The 20,628-nt window shown below is 35.3% G+C and overlaps 1 protein-coding gene across 1 annotated transcript; it reads right to left on the bottom strand.

Annotated features, from left to right (window-relative positions):
• Positions 1-1,962: 1,962 nt before the first annotated feature.
• LOC126830672 (lathosterol oxidase) lies at positions 1,963-20,267 on the bottom strand. Its single transcript, XM_050561093.2, has 4 exons — positions 20,159-20,267; positions 7,017-7,259; positions 5,424-5,556; positions 1,963-4,353 (listed from the first exon to the last, which is right to left on the bottom strand). The coding sequence occupies exons 2-4, from the start codon at positions 7,224-7,226 to the stop codon at positions 3,806-3,808; spliced, it is 891 nt and encodes a 296-aa protein (XP_050417050.1). The 5' UTR covers positions 7,227-7,259; positions 20,159-20,267; the 3' UTR covers positions 1,963-3,805.
• Between the last annotated feature and the right edge of the window lie 361 nt (positions 20,268-20,628).

Raw genomic sequence — 20,628 nt, 5'->3', positions numbered from 1 at the left:
GTGAAATATATGGCGTGACTTGTAAATTTTATTAATAACCAGAAGCCTTTTGTGAATGGTGTTTTAGGTGTCGTCTAACCAATATCAATCTAAAAATATCATATATCATTATTTATACATAAAATGGTCCTGTGATGCATAGGCGTGCGGGCTCAATGAATCTGGGCGGGCGGGGGGGGGGGGGGGCAGAACCTGAAATACCGGAAAAATTATTAGGGTTACAGACAGCGGGGTTGGTCGTCTACAAGAGGTGAAGGAGCGGGACTTACCGTCTGCCCTAAACATCAGATTGCCCGTAAGTTAGGACAGTTGCCCCCTGGCTCGTAGCCTATGGCCAGAACAATGACACTTTAGATGTTCAACTGTCATGGATCTTTAAAGGCTCAATACCACTCTTGTTGTAACTGAATAATATGTCCCAATCTTTATTCTGGTCAACAAATTGTACTATTTTAAAATATTCCAATTAATTGGTGATACAAATTTCATCTTAACACACTTAATTTAAAAAATTGGAAAAATTCAACTAAATGATTTGAAAAGCCTAACCTAAACCTTTTCAAATGTGACTTGGATTTAAAAATATTTTCGAACCCTCTGGACAACTAAAATAGGATATAATGGATAATTTACACAACAGGTAGGACACTTAAACATCTAATACTTAGAATAAGGCTATTATTTATTTTCTGGAGCTGTCAAGCCAGCAAGAGTGTTATTGTTCCTTTAATATGCTGCCAATGGTGTACAACAGACGTTAGTTTTTTCGTCACTGAGACAAGAAGGAAACCAGAAAAAATTTTCAGCCAACATATGAAGTCATATATAAGTAGAGGTTTCAGGGAAATAAAATATTACATGTTGGTGAATGACTTGAACCTTTGTCGACCTACATAACCATTAAGAGAAAACGATACGACACATGCTGGGGCTAAAAAGATCAACCAAAATGAATAGGAATGGCTTGCGGCTACTCATGCTTACAACTTCCAGGACCAGGAAACAGTTCATGTTGCAATTTCCTGGCATCCGAGCCCATCTCTGCTGAGTGTATACATGATATTGATTTCATGTCCAATCTGGGCATTTACATCAGCTGTCTAAATGAAACATTTGCAACCATCATGAATGAAATATCAGAAGTGTTCAATAGGCTGACACATTTCAATTTTATTTCTGTTTTAATCATGTATTATTTGTTTAAAGCAGAAATTAAATTGAAATGGATTATTTGTTCTGTACATGTATAGGCCTATGATGTTGAACAGTTTTCTGGCCAAAATCCTACTCCTAATGGGGAGTATGGTTGCCTTCCTAACTTAAGTTTTCTCCAAACACTCCTGTTCTCTCCTCCTCACACTTTTTTGCGCAAGCTAATTATTAAAATGAAAATGTACCATTTGTTAGTCTTGAAATGGCCTAGTGTGTTGAGTGGTCGTTAAAACCCATCTCTCTCCCTAATTATTTGTATCAGCATTCATAATAGGAAGATAAAGAATCAGCTGAGTTTTAGAAAAACATATAACAGAACGATATCTTGAATTTTCTTTAATTTACAACATATACCGTAAATATATCAGTAAATATATCATCGCGTAAATTTCTTTAAAACAATCAACAAAATAGGTTGGAAGGGAGATAACTCTAATTAGTACAGCACTTCCTGAAACAAAATCTATTCTAATAATTTCTGTATCATAATTTACAAATAAAATCCAAAAATTAATACTTATTTGTATCATATATATATCGGTTCCTAAAATAATAATTTACATCAGATATATTCAACATGGGAGTAAGTACATGTACATATGGCTACGGCTACGTGTAGGATTTTTTGTCACAGTTTAATAGATTAATTTTGGCAAGGTACTAGGTCTGTTTACTATTATTATACACATAATATAGTAATGTAGGAAGGTAAGATATTAGACAGGTTTATTCTAATTAAAAGTCTACATGTAAGAGTTTAAATCATATTTAATTTACTGAATTATTCACATTGAAACACTTTAGACATTTTGAGACAGGTAAAATGTTTTGAGTCCTAAAAGCCAGTGATACTCATTTGTATTTTTGTGGCCTAATCCTAGGTAAAGTGTACTCAATTTGAATATTTAAATTTTAATGAGAAAACCAAATCAAAATATCAACAGTAGATGTCCTGGCTTGAATACAATTGGATTAAAAAAAAAGACCCATCAAATTTCATACAAAATCAAGGGGGGGGGGGGTGCATTGGTTTAACAAATTGAACCATATTTTGACTGATAACCTTAAGAGATCCAACTTTCACAATATTGTAGTTGGCACAGGATTTAACCATTCTTCAAGTGATGATCAGAGTCAAATCTTTAAGGGCGTTGGTTGACTAGTCTAAGATACACACTAACTGTTCAACACCAATCATATTAAGACTTTGCATACTTATTCCATGTGTAAAATAACCAAGAGTACATATAACAGTTCACGTAATCATAGAAATACATGCGGAAAGAAAAAAAAACTATTTATAGCAAACGAGAAGTTTTTCCCCTTTTCCCCAGTCTAGATCAGTTCTTGAATAAATTTGGACGTGATCCACAGTAGACAATCATGGCTTGCGCCAGCAACAGTTTCATAATGGATCATTAACGTATATCTATATATGCACGTCGGAAGGAATTCCCTCAAAGACACGATTATCCAGGCCTACCATCTATCATGACTGGAACATCACTGATTTTTTTTTTTTTTTTGATGGTCGAAGTGAGACTACCATTTTTGAATGTATAAAATGACTGAGAGCGGCAGAGTAGTGCACTAAGTAGGGCCTAAATATCTATATTTTATATTCGAATTGTTGTATTTTAAAACTTGTTATGGAAGTATTCAAAGAATTTAACGAAAATCACAAAATCTCCCTTTTGATCTAAGGAAGGGATTATATCTTTTTAGCATGAACTTATATAATTTCCAAGAAAACTCATCATTTTTTGGTGTTTCCATGGACACCAGACAAACCACGTTCTATAGCCAAAAGGTGTCTCTTACCTTTCTTTGACTTGCATTAAGTATTGTTCATGCCAAATTTGATGAAAATCCATGCAGGCATAACTGAGAAAATTCGACTTTTGTTGTCATCAGCACCCTTTATTGTCATACATTTGGGCTAAGTTTGGAATATAGTTGGTAAATAAAACTGGTAAATTTTTTGGTGACTGATATGTAGTTTATCACCCCAAATAACAAAAAATGTCATATCTTATGAACAATACTTACAGTGCTAGCTTTCACATGTGCATTTTAAAGTAATCATCACCCGTAATCTAAAAAGCATTTGCAACTATCACAACATTAAAATTCATGACTTTTTGTAACGGCCTGTGTTCTGGATAATGTGAGCAACATTTGTCAATATGGTTATGGGCTGTGGTTGTTCATGTATAGAGTTCATGCAATGACTTATCGGAAATGTTGTCTCAATCCACCAGTTAAAATTGCATTCTGCACAATTCAAACACAAGGTCAAGATCATTTTTCCTCTCAACCAATTTTATTACTTATACATGAATTCCTAGATGACCTCTGACACGGTATACAAATGTGACACTATTTTGTCCAGCTGAGACTAATATTGTTGTAGTCAAAATGGAGACAATTTAGGCTGAAATGATCAAGACTTGTACCGCATGCTTGTGCAGCTCAATTTTTGATCTTACACACATCCCTCCATACAATATACTGTAGGTTACCGTAACAAATATATATAATAAGTTTTAAAAATATAATCTTTAACAATATAAATATATAAGCATCTAATCATCTAATCACTTTTCTTCACTCCATTTGTAAAATGTTTTGACTTAGCATGTCCATTTTGCTCCAATGTTTTTGATTTTATTTTTAGTACTTCATCCAGTGGTCCAGATCCTTGAAAGGCACTGGGAACGCGGAATGATCCACCCATTTTATCCCACAAGGTGAAAAACTGTCCGTAGTTGAAGGAATAGAATAAATGGTGATCTGTGTGATGTGCCGATCCATTCACATATGGTTTAAAAGATGTGGGTACACGATAATCCCCATCATGAATCGAAACCGACCAGATATTTACAAAGATGAATAACACCAAATATGTAATTTTGTGTAGAGGAAATAAGAACGGGTATATATGGTAGGGTAGACTCTGAACGAATCCGTCCAATGGATGAAAGGCATGGCTGGCGAAGGGTGTTGTTACTTTCCATTTGTGGTGAATTTTATGTAGATGTTTGTAGACTAGTTTATGATGTAACCAGCGATGAATCCAGTATATACACATATCAGTAAATAATATAAATGTTACAATACTCCATATAATACCATACCAACCTAAAATATACAGTTAATACTAATCATACATAAATACACAATCTATTTTATCTTAAAGAGGTAATAGAGCTTTGGGTAAAAAAAGATAGGTTGCCAGGCAATGAATGATACAAAGCATATGCCCACAGCAGTCAAGTCATCCAAGCATTCAAGATACTGAAAATTGCCAGAAATCATGTTTGAGGTTTTATTGACACTATAATACAGACATGATTTGACTACTGCAGAATTGAAGTAATGTAAAAGTCACTATATGCATTCTAATCTAATTGCATGTCACTTAGATAATAACTGTAGCCTACAGATCATCCACAAGAGCAGTTAGAGCAGTGACAGTAATTAACAGAAATTGTTGAAATTTTTTTAGTCAATAATAGGGTAACAACATTACTCTCCAGCAGTTGTAGACGACAGACAGGGGTGACAACAATTTAGCAAGAGATAAACTATGTGAGATTTACATGAAAATATTCTCCCTCTCACATGAATAGCATAGATAAATACTACATGTTAGACCTTTAATTACCAAAGTATTGTGTTGATGAGACTCCGCTGCACTGATTAATCACTTGACTTCGCACAGATAACAGACCTTATGATCTAATTTGATCACACCCTTGACTTATAATGGGTTTAGAATAAATGACATTCTTTGTTTCTGAGAAGTTCACATGACCTAGTTTTTATCATCCATACAAACACCTGGGACTACATCACACCTGCATCCAAACACACTCTGCAGAGAGGGATTCCATGGAAAGTTCTGCTTTAAGATTAACTTTCATTAAGTTGATTTCCCTTTTATCAACTCTATAAATAAAATCTGGCCACATAACTTGTCACATCAAATTCAGGTACAACCCCTCTAGTGATTGTCATTTTTCAGGCGCAGACTTATCTTTTTGCAAGTTGTAGTAGTAGGTGAAGGTCTTAGTAATGAACACATTGAAATATCTGTCTCTGTATATAAAATTTTGGGGAATAATGTGATTCAAGGTGACTAGTACTGTAGGAACCCAGTTTCAAAACTACATGTATCTAACCAAGAAATAACAAAATTCAAAACTTACCAAATTTCCAGTCATCTACACAATCATAGAGTTTACTGTAGCCTCTTATTTCCAGGAAGAACATGGCAACAGTAGGTATGCTCATCCAGGGTATTGATGTACAAGCACAGGTTATTTCTAATGCTATCTGGTTCTGAAATATACATTTAATTGCACATTTTAAAATATTTCTATTTGAAATTCTCTCCCACAAAAAAATAATATTCAGCTACTTAGTAATGGCATAAAAAAATTAACAATGGTAAAAAGATTTAGCATACCCCTGCCTCATGTATGACACCAGTCCGATGTTATTAGCTATTTTTGGTGATAATGCATGGCAGCATTATGCGGCATGTATGTAAAATTAAATGTCAGAAGGTGATCTGAGAGATTTTCATAATGCAGTCGAAACCAAAATAAATTTGCATCAAATGGTTCGACATCATTGATTTTGGTCAAAAATAAAAATTCTCGATTTCATTTATTCTAGATGTAAATTTTTGAAACTTTTAGGACTAATTCTTAACATGCATGACCGGACAGATTTGATTTGGGAAAAGAAAGAAATTGTTGATTGCATTTAAGGCATTAGATTTTATGCTTTGATTTGTTTTGTGGTATGGCAGTTTGTGTTCATTGAAAATTTTTATGTCTATCAATGATAACCCATTTTGTATTTCATTGTCAACACAGTAAGGCAAAACTTACACTAGTAAATAAATGCCAACTTTCATTTAATATTTCCAAACAAGAAGTAGTTACCATGCAAGATACGCCACCTTTTTGCAAGAGATGGGCAGAGAACAAGCTAAAAATTTGATTTTCATACTATTATAAGGGGCCATAATCCAGTCCGACAAGTCTCAATATCAAAAGGAACCAAGATCTTTCGGATATAAACAAATATTTTAAGTTTAATGAAAATCGGTTAAAAATTGTGACCACTAGAGGGTCCACTACCTTGGTATTACATGCTTTTACACTATTTGAGTGAAAAAAAGCAGCCATTTTAACGGGAAGTTTGGGTCCGATTTTCACAATATTCGAAGACAACCGCATTCACTTTGTGTAGCAGTGATATTAATTAACTTTTTATTAAAATCAAATTTAAGTTGTGACCTCTAGAGGGTCCACAAGCTAAAAACATGATTTATCCGTATAGTCAGGGGCCACAATGCAGAAAGTTATGGTCCAATATGTGCCAATATCGTAAGGAACCAAGATGATAGGGTTATAAATATAAATCTTAAGTTATATCAAAAACAGATAAAAATTGTGACATGTATATAGAGTGTCCACAAACAAAATGTAAACAGCATACAGCTACACAGGCAGACATGGGCAACGACTATATATGCCCACATTTTCATGAGCGTATAAAAATTGAATCATATAAAGCTTGCCAATCACTAATAGAAACATCAGATTAACACAATTCAATACTTTATTTCAACCTAACTCTAAGAGGGTTAAGCTCCTTTAAGTCTTGGGGCTGGCTTACAAAGTATGCTATTTAAAGATATTTAATTTAAAGTCTAACATCAATCCACAACATACTCAGGGCTCTTAAAGAATATTTAAATCGATTAAAGCCTACACTCTTTTTTTTACCTTTAAGAATTGAGGATGTTCCATGAGTCGTTTATCATAAATAAATTTATAGCTGAGAGACGCAACAATAAGATACAACAGATATCCACCAACATTTCCTATCACCAACAGGGAGATAATCTGTCTTAGAGGATTATCTTCCACCCAATCAGCAGGGTATACATAAGGTGTAAAAAAATACTGATCGCAGATGTCTAACACAATATCCATTTTTAATCTCTGTTTTCTTGTAGCCTATTTATCCTGAAAAACATGTACATGAAAAAAAGTTATTTTTACACACGTCAATACAATAAAGGTCAAACATGAAGCATCAGACATCAACATACTGCACCCTTGAAGATGCATTATGTAAGATTTAGATAAAAAGCTGGTCATTCTAGCTATAATAGTACAAAAATAGTTAATGCAAAATGAATATATTGAAAATTTAATTCAAATTACTTGATTCTGACAAGATTTAGCATAGATTGTTTAGCCTTGTAACAACTGTACTTGTTATTCAAGTCTTAGCCCCACTTCGACATTTTTAAATTAGACCATTAAAAATGGTGAACCATGTTTTAATCCCTTTAAATCTCTACCATACAATATCTAGAGAGTTGATTACAGGCTTGTCATGTGAATAAATGTCCAAATAATAGTTTTTAAGCCAAATTAAAGAGCTTTAATAGGCAGATTTAGCTCTTATATAATGTATCTTTAAACAGTTTGTGGCATAATCAATTAATCAATCAACCCAATCTACACAGAATTCATATAGTGCATATAATATAATACTTAGAATTCACTTTAAAGTTTATGTGAATTTTTTTATTATATGCTAAGGAAACAAATCCGGGACAGAATGATGGAGCCCATTTCGATATCCCTTACCAAAGTTTGGCGCTGGATAATAAGTAGCCTATTATACAGAACACCATTCTATGGAATACAATGGTAAGGCCTACTATACTGTTTATTGTTCAGCTATGTTTCATCTAAGAGTCTTTAGTCTTTAATGATAAAAATAGAGATTCCAAGTCGAAATGTTGCACTCATTTATATAAACAATAATTATCTTCCATAGAATTGTGTCTCCACTTCAATTATTAATAAATTATATGTCATTGAAACGATTTCTAAGGATGGAACGGGTATTACAGTTTTAAAGAAAAAAATACATGCCCTACCAGAGATGCTATTTCAAAATTTTGCTCATCAGACATTTTTAGTTGGAGGTAATAGAAGTCAGAATTAGGTTGTTTATCGGCTTTTTGAAATAGAGTCAATAAGCTTCCATTCCCTTTAGACTTCAACTACAATATATTTTTATGTTATATATGTAACATATCTGCTTCTGAATACTACAACAATAGGTGCAATAGGTGCACCTCGCTATTCTTCATATTTAATTCCTGTACGGTATTCAAATTTAGGTCATTAATATCGTGCAATTTTGGAGATGACGTTTTCTTTATCCCATGCACATTGGGAACCTTGATGAAAATGGGTCAAAAAGCAGGGCCTATTTTAATGTGCCTACAGTGGCTACAGACACAATTGTGTGTCTGTGGATAAAAAATCTGTTCTTTGAAAAAATGCTATGTATGTGAATCTTCAGGATCATCAACCACTTTTGAGTTATGTTTCAAAAGTTTTGTATTGTTGATGGATTCCTACCACCACCTAAATCACGAAAATTACATAGCAGAAAACACCGTCAGGTGCAGTCAGGTGCAGATGACGGTGAAGATTCATTTGCCTTAGGCTCGACTTTGGATATTTCTTTGGACGGTTAATTAATGATATTGGCATACATTGCGGCTCAATCTGTTTTACAGACCTAATGCGACATCCGTCTTTTATCTCTGTCCAAGATGACTGACCTTTAAATGGTCAGACCGCTGTAGTTCTAAGGGTGACGTCACATCACAATGTTTACCAACAAAGCAAGATGGCATCGATAACGCCCAAAAAAATTACTTCTGTGGCTTGTAAACCAACACGAGCAGGTCAATCAGATTAGACGGTAAAAAATGTACTTCTGAAAGAATTCAGAGTAAACAAACAGAAAAAAACGTCAAATTGATGGTCACACGTGCGTTGTTTACATCGAACGTAGTAATATGAACTGCTACAGGCAGAATCATATCGTTTTACCCATTTTACGCCTCCGCGTACTATTTTCTGTACCTATTTACGCTAATTATGGAATATTTTTTATCAAGATATACTTCAAACACCTTTATTTATTTTTTTAATACTAAAAAAAAATGTTTCAGAATTTAATTTGTCGAAATAAAAAAGTTAATATTTTGTAGTCATTAAGTCGCATCGATGTCATCCTTATCAGTGATTGTAGCGGCCAAGCGAATATTCACTGCGGATCAGTGTGATTGCGGCTATTTACTGTAAAATCGCACTTGTTTGTTTATTTTGACTTACTTAAAAGGCTCTAAAAAAAAAGGTCTAAATTAGACATTTCATAAATTCAGTTTCAATGTAAAATATGATGACAGTATCGCCGATTAAGAAATTTTGGGACAAATATAATATTCATTTCTATTGATCAAGAGAAAGAATTCTACCAAGACAGTGACTGCTAATAAGTAGTCTTGTGTACTTACTTGGTCCAGGCTATATCAATTGCTAAAGTAAAACTAAACTGATCTATCATTACCCAGCGGGCACAGAACGTTGTGACAACGTTTTTCAGAGGTTGTATCACAACGTCTGAAATAAGTCAGCTGTGGGTTGTTTTGCAACAAACTCTTACGTTGTGACAACGTTGTACGGACGTCAAAGCAACATTGTCACAACGTTGTGTGGTGGTTGACGAAAAGTTGTGTGGTGGTTGACGAAAAGTTGTGACAACGTTGTACGGACGTCAAAGCAACATTGTCACAACGTTGTGTGGTGGTTGACGAAAAGTTGTGACAACTTTGTACGGACGTCAAAGCAACATTGTCACAACGTTGTGTGGTGGTTGACGAAAAGTTGTGACAACGTTGTACGGACGTTCAAGCAGCATTGTCACAACATTGTGTGGTGGTTGACGAAAAGTTGTCACGACGTCAAAATTTGTTGTTTTGCAACGTTGTGTGGTGGTTGGCGAAAAGTTGTCACGACGTCAGAATTTGTTGTTTTGAGGTTGTATAAAACCCAGTATAAGCCCCATCCGAACTCCCTACAGTTCTGCCCCTACTGGACTAACGAAGACGGGAATAGGCGGCCGGGCAGGATGGAAGTTAAATTAGGTGTGTGTGCGGGGAAGGGGGGGGGGGGGGTAAATGCCCGACAGATTTGGGCCACGGTTTTGACATAGTGAAACGATACGCGAAGTTTCAACACTCTCACTCAATTAGAATCAAAGTTATTGTGTCCCATCACAACCAATCTAATTGCTTCTTTCTGAATAAAATCAGTATCAATTAATAGGACAGTACATAGTTTCAAAACATTCAATTCAAACGATTATATTACAGACAATATTAATGCTAGAGTCATATAACTTTGCAGTAATGGGTAAAGGTAATAGAATCTGATCATTAAATTTTAAGTAATGGTCATGTAATGAGTAATGGAAGATTTCAAAAGTAATGAGTAATGGAAATGTAATTAATTACATTCCGAAAATCATGTAATGGTCAATTACATTTCAATTACATTTAATGGCGCATTTTTGAATGGCATTTAGTAATTGGAACATAATCAAAAAACACACTTTTATGGAATAACAATTACTATGGTTTATTTCACTGCAACGTTTCAACAAGATTTCTCAAGTCGTTTTCAGGCATATATATACAAATAAATAAAATGAGAAAGATATGAATATATATATAAACATCAGTGCGAACTATCCAATGGTATGCAAGGAAGGTGAACATGAGTAGCTTTCACAAGCTATTGATGAAACAACGGTAAATAATCGTATATACTAGGATTAACTCATTATACAATTAAAAGATCAAACAGAGGATTGTTGAGCTGTACTGAAACCATACACATTATACTATATAATTGAAACCAGTTTAAAAGAAAATAAGGCATAGATCTATACATGATTAACTAAATATACATTCATAAAAGATCAAACAGAGGATTTACAGGCATATATTACAACCATACTCTTATGCATTCAGTGATAACTAGAGTTTTAAAAGCATATAACAAGGAAACATATTTAATGTTATTACATTTTATTACTATTTAAAGATTAGTGCTAATTTAGCATTTAATCAATCAGATTTAAAGACATGGTAAAACTATTGTCTTTAAATCTGATTGATTAAATGCTAAATTAGCTCTAATCTTTAAATAGTAATAAAATGTAATTATTTACTTTCAATGTAATGGGTAATGGTAATGAATGATATTGCTAAAAATGAGAAGGTAATTTTAATGCAATTGGTACCGTAATAATAATAAAAATTTATTTATTTATAAAGCGCCTGTTACCAATATAAAACACTGCTCAATGGCGCAGTTAACATTTTGTGGACATCACACATAGAAAATAAAATAAAATTAAATGGATGATAAAAGAACTTAAAATGGCTTATAAAGATTATAATAAAATATGACATGTAATAAACAAATTAAAACTGTACATGTACCTAATTGGTCCCTCTTCTGTCGGGTGCATATTTTAGATGAGCCGAAACTGCTGTTATTATCTCGGCTTCATTGCAGCTCGGCTGACTGATCATTACACTATCTGAAGAATACAAAAAAACTGTATATTTACTCTGTCAAATTTTGTAAATTATATAATTGAGTCCGATCAAAAAGGTCGTCTTAAAGCTGTAACAGATAATTCTGCATCCCATGAATTATGGAGCAAAGGTGGCTAATTGGGTAAAACGCTGGCTCGCTTGTCTGGAGGTCGCATTTTCGATCCTTACATTTGCCGAGAAAGTTCAATAGGCCTGACAAGGACAATTCGTTTGGATGGTATGAAAAACCGAGGCCACGTGTACACATTGACGTGCAAGTAAAAGATCTCTTTGGCAGTTGGAATTCGATATAAGAGTAGGCCATAGTGCCGCTGCCCGGGCAAAATTTCCATCATAGCACGCGGTATGGCTCATGCCCGTCTTCATTAGCCTAGTCGGAGCAGAACAGTAGGACGTTAAACCCCATATGAATTATATTATATATGACCCAATAACACATTCTATATGAGACATCGCTTGTGTTATAACTTTCATATTCTCCATGAATTTGTACGTGTAAGAAAGGCTTGGGTGTAAATTACAAACAAAAAAATCAATACTCATCGATGAAGTAATAAAAACTCCTGTATGCCCATACCATGTTTGATTATCCGATATTTAAGGATATGTTCGTAAATTGAGTATGATAAAAACAAACCTTGGACAACTTTGTAAATTTCTAAGTCCATTATGGACCGCCTTCCTTTATTTCCCTTTAAATTAAATTGGGCCATTAGGGAATTAGACATCAACCTGTTAAAATAAAAAGACATACTGTTTATGCGTTTGACAATACCACGAATTTTGACTTTCCATTCCTTGACACCTAGAAATGGACATAAATGGGTTGCAACGCATATAATAATGTAATATGAATGTATATTAACTGATTTACATTCAATCGTTTCTGTTTTTACTGTAATGTCTAATCAGTTATGTTCGGCGAAATACGCGAAGAGAGAGAGAAATGGGGTTTAACGTCCACTTGACACAAACTAGGTCATTTCGGGACTAACACATGGTTCAATTTTATTTCAATAATTCGATAGCGCGTAGGGGTCTTTTTAGCAGTGGGAGGAAACCTGAGGACCCGGAGAAAACCCACCAGGTTGGACAGGCGACCCAACTCCTTGTCACGTACAACCGGGGAATCGAAACCCCGCCAGTTGATTCAATGACAGACCGTATGATACAGCGCGCGCGTGCTAACCATTCGGCCATCCAACCCCCCATACGCGAAGAGTCCAAATTGAATGCCAGTCTTTGGCGTCTGGTTATTCAAGTTTACACCCGCATATAGTTAAGTATTCTCTTGGGTATATTTAACTTCATTCTTCGAGTCTCTCTATTACAAATGAAACTTGAAAGCATTCATGCACGCGATTCTTGTGCCAATTTTAAAACTTTAACTTTGTGTTAAATATTAGACATTAGAAGCCCATCTTTTCACGGTTACAACACTGATGTTGAGTTTAATTAAACAATGAGTCCCATGTCGAAGACTGTGGATGATATTGAGTTAGAGACTTGACTCCTTTAAGACGAAGACGATTGGAAAACGAATGTACGATTATTTTATCAATTTGTTTTCAAAAGAAAGAATACGACTTTAAACTGGTAACCACCAAGGCTCATCAGATGGGTTACCTATAGCTATAACAGGAAATAAATGAAACACATCTAGTATATTATTATATTTCAATCACTGTAATATTTACAATCAATGTCAGTTCAATTATGCAGGTGTATGCTCATGAATATTGATGTTGTACATTTAATAATAAAATTACCCTTCACTTGAATTAAATCTAAAACCCACAAGCATGCAATTAAAGAGCTGTGGTGTTAACAGTCGCACTAGCCCGACATTAATATCCACCTGTCCGTAGTTCGACAAAGTACAAGATTTAATTTTCAGAGCATATATGTTTTGTTGCGTGTCAACCTATCTTTTTAATTAAGATCGTAGACTTGGTTGCCTAATAATTAAGATGTATACAGCGACTTGGTTAACTGTTCACGGTTCGGTTACTACTGGTGAAACGGTTAAAAAAAATTACAAACCGATATTCGTTTTCATATCATATTTGACATTCAAAACCAGGAATGGTAGCCAAAAATGTTTTCATTCACTAAAGACTATATAAATAGTTCATACAGCACGAGTGCATATATCACTTGTCATTTGTAATATATCACAAGTTTTGTATACGTTACATTACTATTAACACTCCCTGCAAAGCTTCATGAAATTGGTAACCCTATAAATTTAAAGATAATAGATACTGGGAAAGTCCATTATACAATACTATAAATATTGTAATGGCCCCTTCCAATTCCAGACATAGATTGAAATAGCTCTTTCTAAATCCAGACATAGCAATTAACCAAAAACTAAATGATTAAAATGCAATACAATTATAAAATAAAAACACTAAAGTTTCAGAACTAAAATAAATCATTTAAGAGGTAATAAAACATATTTAAAATACTCAATTTACTTTGCAAGGAGGGTTCAATAATGAAATGACAATAGAAGTTCGGCTACCAGTAGAAAATAATCTACAATTACCGAAACAATTAATTCTTTTATATCATAATTATTTCTAAATGGACACAAAATATTAATTAATCGTAACATACCTAATTTTCAACTTTTACGCCTTCTAGCAACTTATAAAACTCGATAGTTTATCACAGCTCTAATAAAGCAGCCATGCCGGTTTGGCTAGGATTCCTTTTTGGCGGAAAGATGTTTAAATTTGATTGGACCAACTGTCAACCTTACGTGTGTTTTAAAATAAAATATGTATAAGATAATTAATCTTGACCTTTATTGGGTTTTTTTTTATACCGGTACATTAAATATAGATATTTTGCAATTAAGTTATGAACGTAATTAAGTTTTAAAGGTGTATTAAACGTTTAATAAATGTTTTTAAAATTTTTTTTTTTACCTATTTATTGCGGGTTCTTTATAAACGTTTCATAAATCATATTTACGGTACTACGTTTTAATGGAAAATTTTGAAAGAAAACATCAATTATGAACGTTATCTAAACATATTATATTAAACATTTTTATCAATATTTATCGAAAACTTCTGAAAAACTTACACTTAAAACATTTAAAAAACGTTTGATAAATATTTTTTTTTTACATAACCTTTTAGAAACAAAAAAAATTAACAAAAACAAAAACAAAAAACGTTTTTAAAATATTTTGTGCTTGCTGGGATTCACTTAGACCTGTAATTAATTAAATAATGGCCAGGTTTCACACTTATATATACTGAGCGCCATGGAAAACGCATCACTTAGTTTTTCGTATAACAAAATGATCCTGTAAACATATCTTATTTATTTTGCTTCTTATTGTGAACAATATTCAAATGGGAACACATCAATAACAACACATTTGTACACTTATAGATGTTTAATCTGTAATCAACGTTACAAAGTCAGATGTGTGTCCTCCGCGGGCTCTTACGCACGCTGTGCAGCGACGTCGCATGGAATTAACCAATGTTTGAAAGAAGGCCTGGGGCAAATTGTTCCATTCTTGGACAAGAGCAGCTTCTAAAGCAGCAATGGTGTGCCTCTGTGGTCTCCGATACAGACGGCGTCCAATCGCATCCCAGACATGTTCTATCGGTGCCATGTCCGTAGACATGGCTGGCCAGTCCAAGACATTGATGTTGTTAGCAGCCAGGAAGTCCATACTAAAACCGGCGGTATGCGGACGTGCATCATCCTGTTGGAAGCGCTGAAGTTGTGGGTGCGCTCGAAACATCGGAACAACAATTGGTTGCAAGACATCATCACGGTAGGCTACAGCATTAACGCGACCCCTGCAAATGTGTAGGGCGGTCCGGTGATGAAATGTGAAGCCTTCCCACACTATTACACTTCCCCCCACCCCATCGATTCGTTTCGAAGATGCAGCAGTCTGCAAAACGTTCCTCAAGGCGTCTACACACATGTTGACGGCCATCAGCGTGATAAGGATGAAAGCGACTCTTATCACTGAAGAGCACACTTTGCCAGTCTACTCTTCTCCATGTCTGGTGTGTCCTTGAGCCCATATCAAACGCCGCTCACGGTGAGGATAGCTCCAACATAAGGTCGTCGTGCACGGAGTCCTACTTCTCTTAGACGACGTCTTACGGTGTTGGCACTTACTGGTCCTTGTCTTCCGACGACTGCTGCACCTGTTCGAGTCGCTGGGCGGAATCTGTCACGCAGATGAGTGACCAGGACGTTGACGGTCACGTGTTGATCCAGTAATTCGAACACGTTCCACCAACCTTACAATAGTGGACTGATGACAATTGAAGTGTCTGGCAATAATAGCACGTGTAGACATGCCAGCCCTGGACATTCCCATGGCTTCATTCCGTTGATTTTCAGTAAGTCTCGGCATCTCTAGCTCGATTCCTTCACACGTCCAACAACAAATTACGACAGATTGATGTTTCACAGTTCATGTACAACACATTAATTTGAAAACATGCTTTTAAAGGGCTCACACACAATGCTGCACGTGAATATTGGGTTTTTCATGTGCATCTTATGCAATTTTTTTTGTGCACACCGGCCGAAATTTTTTGCGTTTGGGAGCATTGTGTGAAACAATAGTTCATATAGTATTGCATAATATTATACATACAAAACCACCTAGTAATAAAATATTTGGGAAAATATGTGATGCGTTTTCCATGGCGCTCAGTAATATAACGGTATCTACTTAAAATGATCATTTAAATACTTAACTTCATTATTCTTTTATTATCATTACTTTTTTTTATACCGGAATAGTATTATTAAATTTACATTAGCACTATTAGATGTCGATCTACGGCTGTTTTTATTAATAATTTGTTTAGTGAAGCCGAATGATAAAAATCGCGTTAAGTCTACCAACTACCAAGTGTCGATCGAGATTTTGCCGTGGGTAACAAATCTCCGTAAAATCAAATAGCCCAGTGACGTGTAGTATAGATCAAATGGCTTGCTATGTGTTGAAAATTATTCGTTTAACGGCAATGTATATGAGTAATATGAAAAAACTAATGATGAGAGATTTCATTTAGATTAGATCTACTTGCGCAACACATCAACGCAAATGTCTAGCCTAGACTAGTGCAGATCACGTCAGTCAGTTCTAAATTATACGTCGCTTGGCCTAGACTCATGTATTCTGAGCGGACTGACACAATCATGCAGCTGGTCCAGCTAGTTTTAATAGTTAAAGCGAGAATTTCATATTTTCTAAGAAAGTCAAAACATAATTATTTCTATATCTTTTGCTCAATAGGTTGTCAACTCACTATTATAGGATCATAGGTATCATTATGACGCTTATAAAATCATTCACACCGGAAATAATAACACAATTACCACCTTTGTTTTTCTCCCCCTCCCCCCGCCATGGAAAAACTATCTTCAAACGTTTGAATTTGAAGTTGAAAATGATATTTTGGCCAATTTCTCAACTGGCAATAGTGAATTATAGGAATAATAGGATTATTCTGTAACTTAAAAATATAACTTAAAAATATGAAATTCACTCGGCACAGCTGCAGTCTGAGTCTGTGTTTTGAAATGAACGTCGCCACTTACACCGCGGTCGTCAACGAAGTCCATGCCTACCTTACCGGTAATCAAATTCGAGGGGCTTTCATATTCAACTTAATAATAATAGTCCCTGTTACTACATGATGTATGTATAGATGCGCGTGTTTTACATACATGTAAATATAGTTGGTGTTTTTGTTGTTTTATAGCCATTGATAATGCTGTAGCGTAGGTAGCCTAATGTTTTGTTTGTATGCTGTCTCTAATAGCCTAATGGGGTGTTAAGATACAATATAATTTTATCTGATCTTATATTAGCCTTAGAAGAAGCAATTGACGATTTTTATATCCCTTCCACATACCCAGTTGAGAGTTAAAATAATAGAACTTACCTTCGGCACGAACCAAAAAACCAATATGGCGTCCCAGAAGCATCTTTCGCGGCAACATTAGAGTCACGTTATCAGTATCCGCGGGAAAAAAAACCGCTAGTGTTACCAGATAATTTACTGAAGAATTAACCGGAATATTTGTCAGCTTCTAGTTGTTTTACAATAAGCCTTAATTAAAATGTATTATAGCTTGTATTGTGTTATTCAATCTCGATCTACGTCGTTAACCAATACAACTGTACCCAAGATCATACGTCAATTTCTATAGATAAGCGCATTGCAATTCCTGTTTTAGGCCCGTATTATGCACTGAATTTGTGTAGCAAACGCTGCACACTACACAATATGCATTAATCACCATTTTCTGTGCTTTGTGTTATTATTTCAATTGCAAAACACCGAATGTAAAAACAGCGACATTTAGGTGCGGGAGAGGCATCTCGTTTACAGTTCATAATACATTTTGTATAATACTTGACGGACGCAAACGCCTTTTCTTGCTTTCCCAACCCGTGTGCTCAGCAACATGAAAGCAGGCCAGTATTGCCTATTTATTACACCAATAACTTTAATGCATTAAAGGAAATTATGATTTCCGAAAAATTATAAAGCAAATAAATGATCGATGTCGCACACCGCCGAGTGGGACCCGACGAAATGTTTTAATCCGCAATCAATGCAGTACAAATTCGCCGTGTTCAATGACAAGAAAGTGAAAATGTTATATTATACTTAAAAGTCATCGAATTTGGGGCCCTTTATTTTACTGACAAGAAAGCAAAATATTTTCTTCCAAATAACATTCTGAAAGTTCCGCTTTCACTTTCTCTCGGGATTTTGAATGTGACTTTTTACCTAAATTGCTGCCGGGAACAGGGAATGTCAGGCAATGTCATGACCTTGACTCAGGTTACAACCCCAAAAATGACCTTGCGGGTGCGAGTCACGACTTTGACCTTGACATTTATTAGCGAAAGTCTGGGTGGTACATGAAGTTTTGGGACTTTTTCGATCCCAAGGTCAAGGGTCAGGTCAAAGGTCAAGGCCCCATTCGAAAGGTCAATGAGTTGCCTATCCATGGTCATGACCTTTGATTTACCGCGCAGACCCGGGGCCTCACCATGTGCCCGGGAGCACCCGACTCAGTAGATATTTTGGTGACCTTGACCCTTTCAGATGACCTTGACCTACCGTGGTCATGTGGACCAAGATGACATTTTGGAAGGTCAAGGTCCAGTGGTCCTGACTTTATTAGATGGGCCTCTAGGGTTCAAAAACCAAAATACTTCTGGGGCCCCTAGCGGGTCAAGGTCACGACTTTTGGTTGGCGATTTTAAAAAATGAAGAACAAATGTTGGGTCAGTCTATCGAGTCACCAAATCCCGGGGCGATTGGAAGACATTTTTTGGGCAAATTTCCCTAGAAAGTGAAATAGCTGAGTATTACAGCGGTGTGGTCTAAGGGCAGATAACTCGCCCATCCCAAATCGGATCCGACGACCTTGAGGTCGTGGCTTTTTAAACTAAATTGACCCCTGGAAGTCTCGTGGTGAACTTGGTTTGACAATCAGAGGTCAAGGTTCGAACTTCTATATATGACGTTTCGATAACGTTATGACAACGTTGTGACAACGTTTTAACAACGTTGTCACAACAATCTGTATATGACGTTTTGATAACGTTGTGACAACGTTGTGACAACAACCTATGACGTTTTGATAACGTTTTGAAGACGTTGTGACAACGTTGTAACAACGCCGTGACAACAACCTGTATATGACGTTTTGATAACGTTGTGAGAACAACCTGTATAATAATGATGTTTTGATAACATTTTGAAGACGTTGTGACAACGTTGTAAAAACGCCGTGACAACAACCTGTATATGACGTTTTGATAACGTTGTGACAACGTTGTGACAACAACCTGTATATGACGTTTGAATAACGTTTTGATGACGTTGTGACAACGTTGTGACAACAACCTGTATATGACGTTTTGATAACGTTTTGAAGACGTTGTTACAACGTTGTGACAACGTTGTAACAACGTTGTAATAACGCCGTGACATCAACCTGTATATGACGTTTTGATAACGTTGTGACAACAACCTGTATATGACGTTAGAATAACGTTTTAATGACGTTGTGGCAACGTTGTGACAACGATGTGACAACAACCTGTATATGACGTTTTGATAACGTTTTGATGACGTTGTGACAACGTTGTGTCAACAACCTGTATATGACGTAAATACAACGTTGAATATTGGTCGAAAACACGTTGTACAACGTCACGACCAATATTGACGTTGTCACAATGTTGTAACAACGTTGCGTGCCCGCTGGGTATCAATATCAGTCAGAATCAGACGCAGGAACTCAACTATTTTAACGGAGACAATTTGTGTCCTAAATTGGGCAAGCTTTGTCTATATTATAATTCAGTTCATGATAAAAGAACATAATACTTACCCAACGATGTTGTTGCGTTCGATCTTCAGTGTTATCAATCATTATTTTAATCACAAACGAACGTGACAGACACCGCATTCAGACAGACATGGCGATATTTTTTAACCTGTCTTGACCCCACATTCTCGCATTTTGATTGGCTAATGTTAGTCGACTGAGATTACTAAACACGATGTGAGAGAGTGGCTTATTATTGGCAATCTATTATTATTGCAGTTGTTATTTACTTGCTAGATATTCATTATAGAAAATGAACCAGGAAGGAGATAATTAATTAATTAGGGATTAATCTTCGAAGATATCTAGGCGCCAAATTTTGACAAAAAAATTTTTTTTATTTATAAATACTTTTTTATGAAATTTTATCCAGGATTAAAGGGTCGTGTGATTTGAGCAAAAATGTGAACAATTTTTATCTCGATAATTTTCCTTGGCCGCTTATATTGGCTAATTCAGTTTATGGGTTCTAT

Source organism: Patella vulgata, chromosome 8, assembly GCF_932274485.2.
Source record: "Patella vulgata chromosome 8, xgPatVulg1.2, whole genome shotgun sequence".
Lineage (NCBI taxonomy): Eukaryota > Metazoa > Mollusca > Gastropoda > Patellidae > Patella > Patella vulgata.
This window is presented reverse-complemented; position numbering and strand designations above follow the sequence as displayed.